Here is a 20,045-nt window from a genome sequence, read left to right as displayed (position 1 = left end):
GGATGTTGTGTTTTGAAATAGAGGCTATGTGGTGCTCACAAATTACTCAAAACAAATAACATTAGTGGATAGTAACTCATACTATAAAGAGGGGGTTGGGGAAGAAAGAATAGGCGTAATTCAAGCCTCAAATAATGTAAACCAATTTGATTAGATTCTGGACATTTTTTTAAATTCTGCAATCAAATAACCCGGGCTCGCATGCAACCCCAAAGAACAGTTTTGAATACTGTCTCTCGGTGCGAATAGGATTATGAAAAGCAATCTTCTAGAACACCGAGAAGGCACACAGAGTCATTTCTGCAAGTGGCTAGCAAACCCCTAGAGAAGCCACTGGACATCTAATTTCGCTGTCCGACCCCCCCACCAAAGGTGACACATCCCAAGCAAACCCGATTACAACCAATACCATAGGTGTGCAGAAACAGCATTTAATAGGAATCCGGCCCATTGAAAAGCCGTAGTTTACACGTAACAGGCCTAGCTGGGATCTGCGCACCCAGCGTTCACTTAGCGATGAAAGTCTAGAAGACAATGGAGCCCACCGGGCGGTAGAGGAGGGGTGTAGCCCAATGTCCCTGCGAGCTCTTAAGGGCAGGTCTCAGAGGCCGGAAAAGCCCATCGCAGCCCTCAGGAGCTGAAACACCGCGAGTCTCAAGCTTCCCGGCCAGGCGGGGGATGCACTCTATAAATTTTGCATTTGGAATTCTGAAATCTTTCTCTTAAAGTGACGCAGCCCTCATCCTTTCCTCCGGCCCAAAAAAGACTGGGCTTCGGGCCCCACAGACTCTGTGAGCCTTCCCGCCCGACAAGCCTCCTCTCCAGGAAGGAAACGGCCTCCTTTTAAAGACACAATTGCGGCTTCGACCAGGCGGGAGAACAGGATGCCGAGAAACACGGAGGCCACAAGCTGGGAACCCGCTGAAGCAGAGGAAAGCCAGGGCGGGGAGAAGGGGCGGGGTCTGGAGGGAGAGGGGCGGGGCCAGGCGCCGAGGACTCCGGGTGCCAGTGGGCGGGGCCGGGCAGGGAGACAGGCAGGTAGCCAGGATAGCGAGGGGGCGTAGCCGGGAGCCCCGGCCCGAGCTGCCGCACGGAGGCTCCGCCTCCGCCCCCGCCGCCGCCCGTCCCTTTTGCCAGAGGGACGTAAGCTGGGCGGATAAGGGGGGCTGGAAAGGGAGAATCGGAGGGGAGAGGGCGGTGGCGGTGGCGCTGGAGTGCTCCTCTCCGGGACCGGCGGACCCGGGGAGCGAGAACGTCACTCCGCACTGCTCTTCTTCCGCCGTCGAGCCGTCCCTTCTCGCCATGTCCCAGAGCAGGGATCGCACCGCGGCCCTGCCGCTGGAGCACGAGGACAGCGGGACCTTCAGGTCAGCGCCGGAGTATTCCGGGCCGAGCCGAGCGAGGGGCGGGGGCGGGGGAGCGGCTCCCGAGCGGCATTCTGGGTAAAGCCCCTTTCTGGTGAGGCCCGCCTGGGAGGCTGCGGGCAGACCCGCGGTGCGCAGGCTGGGGTCTGCGGTCTGGCCCCGCCCCTCTTGCGTCCTGGGGTGGCAGGCGGGGTGGGCGGAGATGACACGCGGCCTCTTGGGAAATGGGGTTTGTGGGTTTAGTCATGAGAGGTTGCAGCACTTCTGTTAGTCTACGAATTCGTCCTACCTGCATTCAAGTTACCTCCTTAAAGACCTCCCTCAATCCTGCCAGCGTGTGCCTCATGCCGGCCGCTGCGGGTCCGGGAGATGGTGCGCCTCGCCAGCTCTGGTCCTGGCCGCTGGGAGCTTCGGCGCTTTCTCGCGTCACCGTTGGAGGCGGTCAGAAATGGTCTCTGTATGCTTCTGCTTCCCTCCCGGTTTTGATATGCATAGTACACCTTGTTCTGGTTTTTGCAGTTTGGGGAAGATGATTACAGCTAAGCCTGGGAAAACACCGATTCAGGTATTACACGAATACGGCATGAAGACTAAGAACATCCCGGTTTATGAATGTGAAAGATCCGATGTGCAAATACACGCGCCCACTTTCACCTTCAGAGTAACCGTTGGTGACATAACCTGCACAGGTCTGTATGCACAGTTAACCTTGTGGACCATGCAGGTTGGCTGTCAAGATTTGGCATTACTTATCAGTTTAGAAAAGTGTCCTTTTTACTACAGACAGCTATGAGGAACAGGTTCTTGAAACTGAGACCTCATCTCAGGTTATTGGGACTTTCCAACTTCATCTGATTTTCTCCCTAGTTTTCTCATGCCCAGATACCAAGAGAAGCTCATTAACATATCCTGGGATCCTCCTAGGGTTTTTCCAAGAATTAGGGAGAAGCAGGAAAGATTCTTGAAGCAGCCATAGCTGGATCAGTAGGTGCTGTCAAGTTTTATAGTTTCATAGATTATAGTAGATGCTAGGAGGCATGACCCCAGAATTTTCTGAGCCTCTCTTCTTTGTGTATGGACTCCTTTGCTGCTTTGGACCCATTATACCACACCCAATTCTGTATCCAAGCAAAATGAGGAAGGCAAAAAGCTTGAATACACTATATTGCATAGCAGCTTCTATTTCCTGACACTAGACAGGTATTTTAATAAGCCATTACCTCCATTTTTATAGATGACATGTTCAGAGAGATTATAAGTGACATGCCCAACATCACAGTAACGAAGTTTCAGAATTCAGATTCACCTTGTTATGGTCTGTGAGTTTGATAATTAAACCCCATTTGTAAATGTAGACATTTTATTTCTTAGGTATCTATGTAATTTCTAACAAAAAATATTGAATGCTAAATTTAATTTGGAAGAATGTCAAAAAAATTCAGCAGGAATACTGAAGTTCCACCATCTGGCAATCTGAAGGCATCATTTGTTTGTATCCCTGAAAATCTGGAGTTTGCTATTTTCATTGAAGCCACTTACAGAAAATTTTGAAGTTTTTTTTGTTTGTTTGTGTGAGGCAAATGGATTGGAAGTGCTAGTTGGAAGATTCCCTATATGAACCATAGAATCAACATTGCATTACTGCTTTAACTGGTCTATTTTTATTTTTAATAAATTTATATTGGGGAACAGTGTGTTTCTCCAGGGCCCATCAGTTCCAAGTCATTGTCCTTCAGTCTAGTTGTGGAGGGCACAGCTCAGCTCCAAGTCCAGGCACTGTTTTCAATCTTTCGTTACAGGGGGTGCAGCTCACCATCCCATGTGGGAATTGAACTGGCAACCTTGTTATTCAGAGCTTCCATTCTAACGGACTGTCCCTCTGGAAGCTCAGCGGCAGCTTGTTGTCTTCAATCTAGTTGTGGAGGGCACAGCTCACTGGCCCATGTGGGAATCGAACCGGCAACCCTTTTGTTCAGAGCTTGCGCTCTAACCAACTGAGCCATCTGGCCGCCCCTAGCTGGTCTATTTTTAAATATTCAGTGAAAATTCAAGAAAAACTAGCCTTTTACCCTTCAATGTTTTACAGACCAGAGATTGACAACCTATGGCAACCATTCTGCCTCGGCCCCTACTCTGCTCACACTGCACTGCCCCATCTTCCTGTACAAGCTTACCTGCCTCCACAGCTTCAAATACTATCTAAAGGCTGATAATTCTGAAATCTCTGTCTTTAGCCTGGGCCCAGGTGCAGAACAGTGTATCAGCCTTTATTTGCTGGACATCTTTGCTTGGATGACCCAAAGACACCTCAGTCTCGTTGACTCAAACTGAATCCATCTTCTCTCTCAAATCAATTTCCCCTGCTTTCCCAAGCTCAGTAAAGGCACCACCAGTATCCATTTGCTCATAGTAGAAATTTGGGTCTCATCTTCTTGACTCCTTCCTCTCCCTCTGCCTCTTGTCCAGTCTGTTCCAAATCTTACTTCCTAAATATCTCTTGAATCTGTCTGCTTCTCTTGTCTTCTGTTTGGGCCACTGTCATCTTCCACTTGGATTATAGCTACAGTCATGTAGCTGTTCTTTCAGCTTTTAGTCCTGTGATGCCCATTCCCTACACGACCACCAGAGTGTTCTTTGTGGCATTCAAATCTGTTCATGTACTTCCGCTTCTTAAAATTCATTCAGTGGTTTCCCCATAACCTTCTGCATAAGTACAGATAAATACACGACTTACAACCTTGCTGCTCAAAATGTGATCAGCAGCAGCATTAATATCACCTGGACACTTGATGGAAATGCAGAATATCAGGCTCTATCCCAGACATAATGGATCACAGTATGTGTTTTAACAAAATTTACAGGCAATTCCTATGCGCATTCAAGTTTGATAAGACAAATTTAGGACACTGTTCTCTGACCTCTCTCCCTACCCTCCAACTCTCTAGCCCTTTATCTCAAAATTCCTTCCCTCAACCTCTTCCGGTGCGCAACCACTTGGGGCTCTTAAGAACTCCGTGCTCTGTGTTACCTTTGAGCCTTTGCTGGTGTTCTTTTCTTTGCCTAGAATGTTCTTCCTAACCCCCAGCTTTCTTCACATTACTAGCTTTTACTGATCTTTCAGATCTTCATTTAGTTACCTCTTCCTTCATGAAACCTCTCCGAATCCTTACCAAGAGTAGGCGAGCTGCCCCATTTGTATACTCCCCTACAGGCTGCACTTGAGCCTGTCATTACACATACCACTCCACATTTCAAAGGCCTATTTATAGACAAAATCCTAAGGGCAGGGACTCTGCCCTTTAAGGGCAGGGACTCTTGTTTAGTTCTCCACTCTATCCCTAATACCTGTGTTAGCGGATAAATGAGTACGGTTTTGTGTCCTCTAACACTTGAGGATCACACTTGAAAGGTCCCCTTTGTTTCCTCTACACCAGAGGAATGGACGTGAGCATTCTGATACCACTTTCGAGGGGTTCTCAACACTTAGTTTGAACACAGAAGGAAAAAGACTGAATTTACCATTTACTAGGTGTGATTGCTTACTGAAATTTGGCGTTGCTCTCAGTGATTAGTCAGGACTATTCCTTGTCTCTCCATTAGCTACCCATGTAAGGATACAGATTGTATAGAAGACGCGTAATGTAAGCTCTCCCTTCCTATATAAGCCTTCCCTTACTAAACCTAACATGTAGCCACAACTGCTTTGCCAGTCGAGGGGTTTAATCCAGTCTAGGACAAGCGGTTAGAATAAAACTGTGCATCTTTCAGTGTAGGTGGCTCCCTTAAAGGAAACTTCTTGCCACAGAAGAATTTCTCCCTGTGAATAGGGGAAGAGTAAAATACTAAATTGCATTTCTTCAGGTGTGACAGCCTACTTTTTTACCATTTTATGTAATAAGTAGACATAATGTAGACATGATGTCGATTTTTTTATACAGATATGCCTAGAATTAAATACAGAGAACTTGAAAAGTCATGATTTTTTTTAATGTATTTCATGTCGTTAATGTTTTAGTGTGTAACTGTATGTTATATGTATGTTTTTATTACCTAGTGTGTATATGTAAAACGTGTAGTGACTTTGTTTTGTATTATGAAAACATCTATGCAAAACTCAGTTTTCACAGCATATACTTTTATGTTGTTAACCTTAATTCAGGTGAAGGTACAAGTAAGAAGCTGGCGAAACATAGAGCTGCAGAGGCTGCCATAAACATTTTGAAAGCCAATGCAAGTATTTGGTGAGCTCAATTTCTTTGTATTCTGCAGCTCAAAATTATCATGACAGAGGTAAGATTAAAAGTTTGAACATGCTCGCAAGTGGAACAGAGTGAACAGTTGTTAGTATTTGCTCTAAAATTCTATTTCCTTGTGGAAGCCTGTTATCCATTAAGGACAACTGTATCCTTAAGAAATGAAATACAGTATGAAGTATTAAATGAATGCTCTCTTGAACTAGGTGTTGTTTTTTTCCTGGATGGCGTGCAACAGGAGAAAACCAGAGTTTGCCTGGCAAATATCTTACTGTACTAAGACTTTAATTATTTCCACACTGAGGAAAGCAAGGTGTGAGATGGAAAAAGATTAGCGATGAAAGTACCCTGTGAGGAATTCTAATTTGGAAGGAGACAAAAAGATTTCCTTTTATTATATATAGCATGTATACCAAATATAAGAGGGTGTTAAGTGGGATGTTAATTCTTGACATATCTTTCCAAAATAAATTTTGTTGGTGCTTTAGTTACTTTGGAAAGAGTATTGGTCTGGGAGCATCTCATGTATCATAAGGTAGTGTCCCTCGGTTCTAGTTGCTTCTCTTTACGTGTACTCAAGTATACTTGGATAAATCTGGTATATCAGCTCATAGTTGACAGCAGAGGCCCGTGGAAATTTAGGATGGGTTTTTTTAGCCATAGCAAAATTTGACTTAGCGATGTATTTAGGTTCTCATGCAGTACTCCTCTGTTTTTCAAAATTATTCTAACCATTTAAATAGTTCAGAACTAACCAGTATAAGCCTTGGATCTCACAAAATGATGCTAAATTCTCTGGGGTCATACATTGTAGTCGATTTATGCTAATTTTCTAGATATACCAAATGGCATGGCAGGTATTGGATCTTCCCCTCATTGGTGATGGCCATGCTATTTCTGTGCAGCCCAAAGGTCAACCCAAAGTGTTAAGTATATTTGTAGAAATGACCTAGTGTCCTACCTATACATGGGCACTTCACTTTGTCAGCAAAAAAGGCTAACCCACTTACTATATATTTGTGCTTCTTGACAGATAAGATGGGAATTACTAAGCTGTAATGAGGCCTAAAGTGGCCTGATTTAATACAGAGACTTTCTCACTTCTCCATCACAATTATTTGGGTAGCTTCGGCATGCAGCATTGTAAGTGAATATTCATATCTCATCAGCCTATGTAAAGCTTGAAATTGTGGTAGTTAGAAAAGAAACTTGAGGAAGTAGCAATAACTGAACCTCGTTTGTCATGGAAGAGATGGTCCTTCAGTTGCCTAGGTGGTAGTAACCTTGGAATGCAGCTTATCCAGTGTCAGGCACCCATCACCCAAGTAACTAGTATTTCAAACTACTTAAAAGAGGTTGTTCTCTTTTTCCCTAATCACAAGCCCCACAACCAGAAGCCAGATTCATTCAGGCCACCTATTTTATGCAGGCTACATATAAATCTTAGGAGAATTGTCCTAGCATAGAGCAGATAATATATCAAAGATAGATAGACAGATAGATAGATAAGATATAGATATAGATAATTCTTCCATAATTATCTGAATAAAAAAAGCTATATTTCCAATCTATATTATTCACATTGCCAGACTAAATTTTCTGACTAATTGTTAGTCTTCCATGTTTGTGTAGTTGTAACAATAGTATGCTTTATTTAAATACATTTTATTGAGCACATATTATAAAAAAAGTACTACAAGGTTTATGAAGGTAAGTGATACATAGGTCCTACCATCAAGGAATTTATAGTCTATGCAGAGGAGACATATGAGGGATGGACAAATTACATGTATTTGTAAGAATGTATAATTTATGGTAAAATAATTTGCTTAAGAAAGGGTTACACCAGATGTTATAATGGCTCAAAGAAGGGAGAAATTATGTTCCATTGGGGTAAATGGATAGGCTTTTTAGAGGAGGTGGCATTTGAAATACACCTTGTTTGATGGATAGATCAGATTTTCATAGAAGAGGTGAGCGAGAAGGGCATTCCATGTAGAAGGAACAGCAAGAGCAAAGACATAGAAGGTTAAGTAGAAAGTGCTTGTCATTTATTTCATAATTGGAGGAAAATTATTTGGTTTTATAACACTTTAAAAAAATGTTTAGCTTTGCAGTTCCTGACCCCTTGATGCCTGATCCTTCCAAGCAACCAAAGAACCAGCTTAATCCTATTGGTTCATTACAGGTAAGTCGCATAGTTTTTCCTTACTTAGCATTTTGTCTACTGAAAAGAAGATGTCTTAAATTGATAATATCACAGGGACAAGGCAAGGAATTAGTATTTAAAGATAAGATGGTGTAATATTTTGTTTTTTTACATTATGATCATTAGATATTACAGCACTAATTTGAAATTATTTTCCTACTTATTTATGTTTTGGATTTTCTTCCATACACAGTATCTGCCTTTGGTTTGTGGAATTTTCATTTGAGATCAACAGGACCTCAGTGCACATGGGTAGAGTGTTTTATACTTTAAGAATATTTCTTGCCACTCTTGTGAGAAACCTCTTTCTACTTCTGTTGAGACAGAAGAACTTTATAAAGAACCCAAATCGGGTAACCTCATTCAGGAATAGGGAAGTTTGTTTGTTTGCTTATTCTACCAAAAAGTACATATTCAGCTTTGAATTTCTGTGTGCAAAATACCCTCCTTGCCGATTATCCATGTGCTCTGTTGGACAACTCCTGTCCCCGTTATCCAACCAGTCCTTTGGACTCTTTCCTGCTCTATGAGTTTTTCCGTAGTTTAATTCTTCTTTTCTCAACCTCGTCCAGGTCTGTTTGTTTGCTATCTTTGCTCCTCACTTGCTCTTGATCAAATATAGTAGTCAGCCAGCTGTGCGTATGGAAGTCTATAGCTAGGAGGGGAGAGGCTGTAGGAACTGATGGCAGTGAGACCTGTAGATACCCTCTGTGATGTTTCCAAAGAGGGCAGTAGTAGTTTATCTTTCTATTTGAACTTTTTGATCCCAGCTCACTATGGCTTAATGGAAGACCACCATTCATAGTGGGAGACTTCTTCAGTTTTGTAACTGTGGGCTTCTAAGATAAAATGCAGAAATATCTGTGGGAAATATAGCGTCTTCCCTCATTTCTCCATTGCAGAATACATTATAAATTTTCAAACATATAAGTGAGATTAAAATTGTGAAAGAATATCATTTATGTGATTGAGCCATTCATTGCATTGTAAAATTACTACTAAAGCCTGATGTTGATTTTCTAGGAATTGGCGATTCATCATGGCTGGAGACTTCCTGAATATACCCTTTCCCAGGAGGGCGGCCCTGCTCATAACAGAGAATATACCACAATTTGCAGGCTGGAGTCATTTATGGAAACTGGTACTTATTTCTTTTTACCCTCAGATAATTTATAAACCATAATTAAAAGCATTTATTTGAGCAAAAGGAACTACAGCCTGGGAGAGACAGATACAGGTAGCAACCTAAAGTGTGTTCCACCAATACAAGGGGAGGCTGCCTTTTATATTGAAAATTCCTGCCCAGGTTCCCATTTAGGTCCATTTTATGTAAATGAGGTACCCAAATTGTGCAGTTCTGATTAGATGGGGCAGATCTCAGTGTGTTGGTAGAAAGAGGAAACCAGGGTTTCTCTGTAGTGATTGAGTCAGAAGGCGTAAACAAGTGAGACATAGTGCGGGAAGCCATGAGTTGAGTCTGAGGTTCTTCCTGATACACAGAGTACGTGAGGAGCCCCTGTCAGCAAATGGCCTCTGGGTTCTTACTATTTATAAAATTTGGGCCCTCAGGTGACCATGGGGATTCCATCTCAGCAGATAAATTCCTTCTCCTCAAATGAATCTTTCTTTTCGGGGTCCACAAATTGAAGACATTTGAAATATTTTCAGATAATGGATGACCATAGAAATTTCTGATAACTTCTCAAATTTGTGGTTGAATTTAAGTATAAATATGTGACTTAAGAATACTTCTTAATTTGATATTTTTTAAATCGTGAGTTGTTAGAGGAAAGATAAATGAATTGACTCTGAGCAATCTTCATTGATGTATTAGTGACTTAAAAATCATTTGGAGAAAAGAACAATCGTAAATCTCTTGGAGTTTCAGCAGCTAATCTAGAAGTTAGGAGTATAAAAAGATTACATTTGAAAACAATATGATTCATAAGAGGCTAGATGACGAAACAGCACAGTGTGATAAAAATATACTAGAAATTATCTTTTGAATTGTAACAACTTCTATGTTGTCAAACGTCATAAACTATGAGAAAAAAGTGACTTAATAAAGTACTAGTGAGGATTCTTATTTTAACTTCTCTAGCACGTTCTCATCATTTTTAAAGTGATTTGAAAGGGACTTTTACCTTCGCTGCATATTAGTTTTAACAACTTTTTGTTGATTAATCAACTTTTTGCCCTCCAGCAGTAGTATGGGCCAGTGCAGAAAACACTGGGCCAGAAGCAGAAACCTCAGCTTGTGTTCTTGATGCAGTCCTTAATTTGCAGGTTAGGCAAATTACTTAAACTCCCTGGGAGTTTAAATTTTTAAATCTAGAAAGCAAAAGCATGGAAGGAGATCAAATTATGGTGTCTTTCAATTTCAGCATTTCCTATTCCCTTCTTATTCATGTTAAAGAAATTCCATATAGTTGTCAGTTTATAGAAAATTGTAAGTGAGAAATAAACATTGAGAGGAGTTGTATTTTAAATGTATCTTGACAAATTTGAATGTTTGGTCAGAATTGAACCAAATATAATTCATTAAAACTAGGCATAGGGAAATAAGCTGTTAGAGAAAAACAGAAAGTGTAACTGTTAAAGACAAATTATTAAAAGAAATGCCTTCGAAAATGTTAATATCTGTATGAATCACAAAGATGTCAGGTCAGTGAAAGAATAGACTAGTAGATAAAAACCATGAGGTTGTTCTCTGATTAAATGCAATATATAGAGAAGGTACCCAAAAAATGTGTATACATTTTAAGAAAGAAAAAACTGTATTAAAATGATGCTGATGGTAACCACTTTGAGCATCTCTTGTAATTGCAGAAGTCAAACGTGACTTGTATTCGTCTTTTCTTATTGGTATATATTGAGTATTACAATTTTAATAGTTTTTTCCTTACTTAAAATATGTATACATCTTTTTGGCGCGATCTGAATTTGATCATCCTCTATGGACACTAATTTCTTTTCTGAACCTACTTTTTTTTTTCTTCTTTATTTAGGAAAGGGGGCATCAAAAAAACAAGCCAAGCGAAATGCTGCTGAGAAGTTTCTGGCCAAATTCAGTAATATTTCTCCAGAGAACCACATTTCTTTAGTGAGTGATGATCATACAGCTGTGATGTTAATGTGATTAAGTGTCTCTTGCTGTAAGAAACTTTCCTGTATTTCTTGTTGTATAGATACTTCAGAGTTGCAGTTTTTAAAAATCCTTTCATTATTTAGTTACACACTACCCCAATTTTATTGGCTTGCTATATTGAGCCAGAATCACAAGGGTGACCAGGTAAGAGGGCTTGAGAGACACAGTTAAATTCAGAATAATACCATGGGATCTAAAAATGGTAGGCCAGTAGTTCCTTTTTTGCCTTCACGTTGACAATGCATTCCCACCCCTTTGTCCATTCATTCACTTATCCACTCAGCAAACATTTAGTGAGCTCATACTGTGTGCCAAGCTTTGTGCTAGGTACTGACATACAGTGAATAAGACAGTCTCCGCCCCTAAGGAGTTTATAGCCTATTGAAAAAGAGAAGAGAACTCTACAGACTGGTCCTTACAGAGGGTGCTATAGGAACACATGAGTAAGAGAAGGCACACAACTAAGATGAGGGTTTGGGGAAGGCTTCTTGGAGGAAGTAATGTCTAAGTTGAGATGTGTACAATGAGAATAGAAGAAAAGAAGAATTCCAGAAAGGAGAAAGAGCATGTGCAGAAACCCAGGAGTAAAACATCACATGCCATCTAGGAACCCTTACTTGGAATGGCTAGAACATAAAAGTTGGAGGGAGGGAGTCTCAAACCATGAGGCCAGAGAGGTAAAGAGGAATTAAATCTTGCAGGAACTTCTATATTAAGGAGACTAAACTTTATCCTGAGGGTAGTACAAAGTCATTAAAGAATTTTAATCTGGAAGGACAGGATCTAATTTATACATTAGAGAGAAAATCACTTGTATGCATCACGAAGAGTGAATGAATAGTAGAATCAGAGAGACCTGCTAGAATGCTATTATAGAAAGCAGAAGAGAAATGATGGTGGCCTAAACTAAGGTAGTGGCAATAGAAATGGTATACTTAAAAATTATTTCTGAAACTAAAGTGAAGGGAGTATGGTAATTGATTGGATGTGGGGAGTAAGGAAAAAGGAGGAAATAATGGCAACGGAATAGATAGTAGTACCATTCATTAATGGGAACACAGAAGATGAGTAGAAATTGAGTGGAGTAGATAATGAGCTAAATGTAAGCTATATTGAGTTTAAAGTGTTTATAGAATACCTAAATGAAGCTACTGAGCAGACAGCTAGATATTTGTATATATGTATGTATATATATAATGTATGTTTTAAGATACACATATATCTTTTAAGATATATATAGCTTAAAAGATTGGGCTATACATGATATATTACTTGAGATTCTGATAGTTGTACCGTGTTTCCCCCAAAATAAGACCTAACCGGAAAATAAGCCCTAGGATGATTTTTCAGGATGACATCCCCTGAACATAAGTCCTAATGCATCTTTTAGAGCAAAAATTAATATAAGACTTTGTCTTATTTTTGGGGGAAAACGGTAGAGGTTATGTCTTGTGATACATTATCTGAGAGTAGTATATTAGGTGGGAAATGAGAAGTGAGGACTATAGCAGTGTCCTTACTGAGCTTATGATAAAATAAGGGCTTATTCTGTAAAAAAAAAAAAAAAATCGGAGAGTATACACAAATAAGTAATATAGTTTTGATTTTACTTTTTTAATAGAAAAATATAAAACATTGCATTTACTTCTTTTTAAATTGAATCAGAGATGACATTAAATCACAAAGCATAGATACGTTTATAAGTGAATTCTGTGGAATCTTCAAGGAAGAGATAATTTTCAAAGCAATTTAAATTCTTCCCAGAAATTTATATAATATAGGGAAAGCTTCTAAATTTATTCTCTAAAACCAATATAACACTAACATGAAAACCTGACGATAGCCTATCCTAACAGAAAAAATATACGGATTAACCTCCCTTATGGTGAGACCTTAATAAAATATTCAGTAGAACATTAAAAGAATAATATACCATAGACAAACAAGTACGCTTTATTTCAGGATTGCAAGGATTTTCAAGGTTAATAAATTGGTTACTATAATTAACCACATTAATGGGTCAAAGAAGAAAAAAGTATATACATAATTGTCTCAATAGATGCCAAAAAGATACTTGACAAAATTTAGCAATCATTACTGATTGACACTTAAAATTCCCTATTTTGATTCAAAATGTATCTTTAAAAAAAAATCAATCATGGTTACATGTTTATAAGTAACAGATATATCTGTAGGTATAGATGAAACAATGTAACAGAAAATAAATAAATGTAAATCTTTCTAGTTTTGATATGAAGACTTAATATTGTAAATACATGAAAAGGCAATGTAGTCTCGTTCAGAATATGCTAGAATTTATTTTGGACGTTGATACAGCTTACTAAATTTTGTCTGGAAAAATAAACTCTCACAAATACCAAGACAAATGAAAAGGAAAAGTATGGGAAATGGGGTGCTAACCTACCAGAGAATTTTTGTGCCATAAAACTTTACTAGTTAAAATAGGTATTGGTACAGGAATAAACAGAATAGAATGGAGAATCCAGGTATAGATGCTAATACATATAGGAACATAGTGTATGACAACAGTGAGATTTCAAATCAATGAGTGGAGGATGGATTATTCAACAAATGATGTACAAACAACTTACAGACATTTGAGGGAGGGGAGTGTGTGTGTGATATTTGGTTGCTACCTTATTCCTGTTGATCTTAAAAAAAAGAGCCAGTTATTTTACCAGCAAAACGGGTTTATTCAGGAAGAGCATAGGAATTGCAATTGAAATTGCAAACCATAGGCAAGCCTGAAGAACAGGGGAGAGGGACTTGCATTTGTAGGGGGAAAAGAGGAACTTGAGAGGAGCTATTTCAAAGGATTCAGAGTAGTAATAGCTTCTCAGTGGCTGGGCTATATAACAAGGAGCCCAAACCTGAAGGTAACCAGCTGAAAAGGTTCAGGTGACCATTGACAAAGGTGGAGGTGTTTTGCTGGGCAAGGAGAAATCCTTTCTGCTGTGGTATGGCCTACTGTTTGGGGTCTGGGTGGCAGTGCATGAAAGCTCCCTTTTCAGGGCTTCCTGACTCCATTTTAAATGGGGTTTCCTTTATTTTTAACATTCCTATACCAAAACGAATTTCAGCTAGATCAAAGATTTGAACATAGAATTCAAACTATGTAAGTATTAGAAGACATGGAAGAGCTTTCCTTTTTAAAAATCTTAGCGTGGGGAAAGCCTTTTATACTTAGAAGGTGTAAAGTACAAGATTCATAAATTTTAATACATACTGTCCAGCAAACTGTAAATAAAACCAAGAATAAAAACTGTGATTATATATATATTTGAAAGTTGATAATAGAGTAGATCTTAAAAGTTCTCATCACAAGAAAATAATTTATGTTTGGTGATAGATATTAACTAGGCTTATTGTAGTGATCATTTTGCAATATATATACAACATGAACCATCATGTTGTACACCTGAAAGTAATATCTTAAGTATCAATTATATCTCAATGAAAAGAAAGGAAAATGAGTGAGAAGAAATTATTTTCAACACATGACTATAAAGGGATTGTTTTCAGTACCACACAAAAAGCTTTTCCACACCAATAAAAAAGACAACCAAGTGGAAGAAATATACATGATTAAAAAAGAAAAAAATGTTCATCTTCATTCATGCAAGTTAAACAAGCTACTAATTTCACCTTTTATATTGATAAAAAGTTTGATAATATCTGGTGTTGGTGAGGGTATGAGAAGACAGGCACTCTCTAAGACATTTGATGGGGGTATAAAGTGGTCCAAATATCATTTTGGATTTATTTATCAAAATTAAAAGCATACATGTTCTCTGACTTGGCAGTTCTACTTCTAGAAGTTATTCTACTGAGAAAGTCATCCAAGTACAAAAGAGTTTTATTGTAACATTATTCATAAAAGCAGGAAACCGGAAACAACCTAAAACCCTTAGTTGGAGGCTATTGAGATAAATATAGTGAATTTATGTACACTAATATGAGAAGAATGAAAAGATGAAGAAAAGTAACCTGTCATTTTTGTGTAAAAAGATTATGTCTGTGTACTTGAATATGCATGGAATATTTATGGAAGGATACTGAAGAAATGTTTAAGAGCGAAAGAGCGAGTACCTCTAGGGAGTGGAACAGAAGTCTTTGGGGAAGGGGTGGTACAGAAAACAGACTATTCTTCATTAGCTGTTCTTATTGTGGAAATTTATTTTTATCATATGAATGAATTATGATTTTTTAAAAATATATATTGTTTAAAGCAGGGGTGTCAAAACTTTTTTTCAGCGTTTTTTACCAAGGGCCATATGCGGTAAAATACACAAACAGCCGGGCCACTCACTCGAGGTGAAGTACGTATTGCCTCACCTGGTTTATTTAAGTAAACTAAATATATTTTTGGAATTTGCTGCGGGCCAATTAACAATGGATTGTGGACCGCAGTTGGCCTGCGGGCTGCAGTTTTGACACCCCTGGTTTAAAGTTTCAATTAAGAAATGTAAAATTTTATTTAGTAAATTTTACAAATTACTCAGTTCTATAGCATGGCCATCCCTATGATCTTTTGAAAATCCCTTAACCTCTGTCGGGGCTCATTAATAAATAAGACTTAGGATAGGTTGCCCTACTTAGAGAGTAGTTGCTTTGGGTTTTGAAATGGCATAATATAGGAAAGCAATTTGAGAACTATAAACAAATACGGAAATGTAAAACATTTTAAAAATAGGTGAAAAGGGAAGGGTATAGGGGAGAATAAAGAAAAAAGGAAAAGGAGAAAGAACACAGAAAAACAAGCTCAGTTGGGTTCTGGATCTAAGTCTGAGAAGAGCTCTTTGCCGTCCTGCCATTCATTGGAATCACTTGTTCCCTTGTACCCAATATGCACTTCTCACCTTTTCTACAGTTTCTTTGTTTTCTGCTTCAGAGCTCTCAGTTACAATGATGGTATTTAATACAAGAAACCATAAAGACATAAAAATTATTTTATGTTTTAATTTGTAAATTGCCTGTTAGATTCAGTTATTTGCAAATTTGTTTATAGTGCTCTTAAATATCTTACTCATCTTAGTGTAACCATCAGAAAATTCGACTGAGAGACATTTGTACTGCACAAAAGTATTTTTAAATACTTCCAGTATATTATTATATATGCTTCTTCTTTCTTAACATCATGGTATCTGTTAAATGTGTATACTTGTTAGTGTTGTCTAGTTTAAATTGGAAAGTTAACCAAACGGTGTCCATTTAAACATGCTTTCTAAAATATTAAATGTGAGTGCCTTCTAAGTACTTCTAATTATAGTTTTGAAACCAGTCCTAGTTAAGAGTCTTAATCTTCATCTCTTGTTTTTCAGACAAATGTAGTAGGACATTCTTTAGGATGTACTTGGCATTCCTTGAGGAATTCTCCTGGTGAAAAGATCAACTTACTGAAAAGAAGCCTCCTCAGTATTCCAGATACAGATTACATCCAGCTGCTTAGTGAAATTGCCAAGGAACAAGGTTTTAATATAACATATTTGGATATAGGTATGATTTTTCTTTTTTGGCTTTACCCCAAAACATGTTTCTTTTAAAAATATGTTGCAGAAACAAAAACTTCTATTATAATTGATTTTAGTGGTCAGGGATTCTAACTATATTACCAAGCAATAATATATATAATTGATGTGTCCCATTCTTATAAGTAATAATAATAGCTAACATCTATATAGTTATAGTAATAAAAACAATAGCTGAGATTTATGGTGTTTTACTATGTGCCTGGCATTGTTCTGAGGACATTACATATATCAACTAACCCTGTGAAGTCGGTTCTGTTTATAAGTGAAGAAAGGGGGGAAGGCACAGAAAGGTTGAGAAACTTGCCCAGGATAGTACAGCTAGTCAGTGGTAGAGCCAGATTAGGGGAAGAGTGACTGCAGATACACTGTCAATGGACTAGTCCTGATGGGCAGATTGACAAATATAAAGGCACCCACATTTCTAGTACAAGTACCAAGTTGTAGGGCGAGACCTTTCTCTGCACTCTGTCACTGTATTCTAATTCTGGGAGATAAATGGGAGCCAGTCAATTTATAGCCTTATCCCATTCCAGCTGTTATGTTCTCCCTTCTTTTTAGCCCTTAATCATTTAGATAGACAAATGCGGACATACTGGAAAACAAGTCAGTTTGGATTTTCTAATTCAATTTATAAAGCTGGCTAACGTGTGTGTGTGTAAATGCACATGCATGCGTTTATTGTCTTGGTTTAACATCAGTGTAATACGTGAAGAATTTGATATCTCTTATTCCAGTTCTCAGTGAGCTGTGAGGACCTACCTTGTGAGAGCTACTAGCACTGAGAAAGTAGGGTGTTTAGGGACTAAAAGAACTTCTGCTACATTAACATTGAATGATGATGGTTCAAGTGCAGTGTCCTAATATACTGAGAATGAGGCCAAACCTAAGAATTTAGTGCAAACAGATGGTCATAAAAAGTGACTGATGGGAGACTATTCATTCAACAAATACTTATTAAGTGTCTGTACTTCGTTGGATGTTGGAGACAGATGAATGAGCCGTGTCATGGAGAGGACGAGGGAAGTTTTTAAATCTAGGAAAAGAAGGAAACTTGATTTTTTTAGATTATGAATTAATGATGCTTTTGGAATACTTCTTAATGATTTTAAGAACTAAGTAGTTCTTGTAAATATAGGACAGCAGTCTGAAAACCACAGTCAGTTAATTTGGCTAACTTCTATGCAAGTACCTTCAAAAGAATCTAGATGTTCCCCAAAGAATATAGACAAATGGCCAACAAGCACATGAAAAGATGCTCAACATCATTAGTCATCAGTAAAATACAAATCAGAACCATAGTGAGGTATCATTTCACACCCACGAGGATGGCTATAATGAAAAAAATAATAAATGCAGAGAAATTATAGCCTGCATATATTGCTCATGGCAATGTGAAATGGTTCAGCTGTTGTGGGAAACAGTTTTGCAGATCCTCAAATGAGATGCCTTATGACTCAGTAACTCGACTAGGTATATACCCAAAAGAATTGAAAACTGGTATTCAAACAAATACCTGTATACACGGTTATAGCCATACTATTCACAATAATGAAAAGGTGGGAATAGCCCATGTGTCCATGGCAGATAATGGATAAATCAGTTGTGTATACATGCAATGAAATATTATTTGGCCATGAAAAGGAATGAAGTTCTGATATATGCTATAACATGGATGAACCTTAAAAACATACTAAGTGAAAGAAACCAGACACAAAGGGTCACTTAATATATGATTCCATTTATATGAAATATCCAGACTAGGTTAATCCATAGCGACAGAACACAGATTGGTGGTTGCCAGGGGCTGAGGCTGGGAGCGTGGGTGTGGGGGTTTTGGGCAGGCCGATTGGGATCTGCTGCTTAACGGCTGTGGTGTTAAGTGATGAACTGATGAAAGTGCTTTGTAACTAGATAAGGCGGTGGTTGCACACCATTGTGAGTATTCTAACTGCCACCAAAGAATTCACTTGAAAAATGGTTAATTTTGTGTGAATTTTAACTTAAAACAAAACAAAACACCTAGATGCTATAACTAGAAACCCTCTGCAGGCCTTAAATAATCCCATTGTATCTGGATATTTTCCACTATATTGACTCTAACTGAAATAACAGGTAATCACAACCACTTTAAAGAAATCATAACTCACGTGCTTCTACTTCTTTCCCTTGTCTTACTTAATTATCTTTAATAAGAGTGATTCATCAGTTGACGGGAAGAACATTTATTTCCTGGGTTTAGGTATTGTTTTTAAAACATCCTAACCTATACACAAGATGGAACTAGACTCTCTGCACTGATTTATAATCAAAGAACATGAAGGCACAAAGGAGGTCTTATCCTGAACCATGTATTTCCTGGTTCAGATGTCTACTGAAGATAACCCTAGACTTCATAACGAAAAATCCAATTTCCCCGGTCTTCTAGTAAATGTTTTTTCCCCCTCTAAAAAAGTAGCTATGGTTCAGTAAAATGCAAATGCTGTTCAACTAGCCATATTAGAATTGAGTTGGGAGCTTTTTTTTTTTTTTAATGCAAGAAGTTGGCTACTGTTAGCCCCAATCTGCATTTCTGATTGAGCAGGCTGGAGTGAGGCCTGGACACCTGTATTCCTTAAAGTTCCCTCAGGTGATTATGAAGCACATCTGTGTCTGAGAACTGCTATAGCTGAGCAATTGTGTTTTGGTTTTTGTTTGTACAAGAATGACAAAGGTGATGAGTAAGTGGAATAGCCTACTACCATGGATGCTTACAGAGAACAGCAATGACAAAAACTGTATTGTTTATACAAAAGATATACTTTATATACACTGACTAACCATCATGCTTGAATGTGTCATTACAGAAGAACTGAGTGCCAACGGACAGTATCAGTGTCTCGCTGAACTGTCCACCAGTCCCATCACAGTTTGTCACGGCTCTGGGATCTCCTGCGGCAATGCACAGAGTGATGCAGCTCACAATGCGTTGCAGTATTTAAAGATAATAGCAGAAAGAAAGTAAACTTGGAGCAACTTAGAAAACCTGTCAGCAGCACACAAAATGGTCCCGTCTCCTTCCCAAGTAAAACGTTTACTGTCATGTTTGAGTTTGTGTGTTTTTCCTAAATCTCTTCACAGATTCCATCAACACTCCAGATTTCATTATCTTCTAGTCATTGTTATTAAGCTCTTTTTAATGGCTTCAACTTTGTATTGGTATATTGTATTTATAAACTTTGTACCATAAGCAGAGTCTAGCACCCATTTTACAATGCCATGTACACAGAAGGAAGAAACTGCATGTTTATTGATGATGATGAAAATTATAACATAGAACTACTGCTAACAACAGTCTTTCTTACAGGTGCTTAACTTCTTCTTTGTGCAAGGCTTTGTAAAGGGAATTCGAAAGAAGCCCCTGAGAATTAAGAGTGTTGAGGAATGCACTAAGGCTTTTATTGAATGTGATTGTTAAATGTCAGGGAACATGATTGGTCTGCTGTGTGTTTGAATCCATGTAATAAAGAGCTGTTGTTATAA

At 38.5% G+C, this 20,045-nt stretch overlaps 2 protein-coding genes across 8 annotated transcripts in view; one reads left to right on the top strand and one right to left on the bottom strand.

Annotated features, from left to right (window-relative positions):
• The window catches only part of PJVK (pejvakin), a 10,292-nt gene extending 8,504 nt beyond the window's left edge, over nt 1-1,788 (bottom strand). For 3 of the 4 annotated variants that reach the window (XM_019739316.3, XM_074338670.2, XM_088794494.1), the window contains exon 1: nt 410-1,060. The gene's annotated coding sequence lies outside the window, so the exon portion shown is untranslated. Of the gene's footprint in view, nt 1-409; nt 1,061-1,653 lie in introns of those variants that run through there. The other variant, XM_074338669.2, reaches the window with a different exon arrangement.
• On the top strand, nt 1,226-20,045 carry PRKRA (protein activator of interferon induced protein kinase EIF2AK2). 4 transcript variants are annotated; one of them, XM_074338678.2, is made up of 8 exons: nt 1,226-1,367; nt 1,884-1,929; nt 5,524-5,605; nt 7,727-7,805; nt 8,850-8,967; nt 10,835-10,929; nt 16,317-16,491; nt 19,370-20,045. In XM_074338678.2, the coding sequence occupies exons 4-8, from the start codon at nt 7,749-7,751 to the stop codon at nt 19,525-19,527; spliced, it is 603 nt and encodes a 200-aa protein (XP_074194779.1). In that variant the 5' UTR covers nt 1,226-1,367; nt 1,884-1,929; nt 5,524-5,605; nt 7,727-7,748; the 3' UTR covers nt 19,528-20,045. The 4 variants fall into 4 exon arrangements, with proteins under 4 accessions (XP_074194779.1, XP_019594876.2, XP_088650621.1 ...); XM_019739317.3 differs by having other exon boundaries at nt 1,232-1,367; nt 1,884-2,053; XM_088794495.1 differs by lacking the exon at nt 1,226-1,367 and having other exon boundaries at nt 1,813-2,053.

The sequence above is a fragment of the Rhinolophus sinicus genome, chromosome 17 (genome assembly GCF_057876585.1).
Source record: "Rhinolophus sinicus isolate RSI-liver-muscle chromosome 17, RSI-T2T, whole genome shotgun sequence".
In the NCBI taxonomy this organism is placed as follows: domain Eukaryota; kingdom Metazoa; phylum Chordata; class Mammalia; order Chiroptera; family Rhinolophidae; genus Rhinolophus; species Rhinolophus sinicus.
The sequence above is the reverse complement of the archived record's forward strand: the minus strand, read 5'-3'. Positions and strand labels throughout refer to the sequence as shown.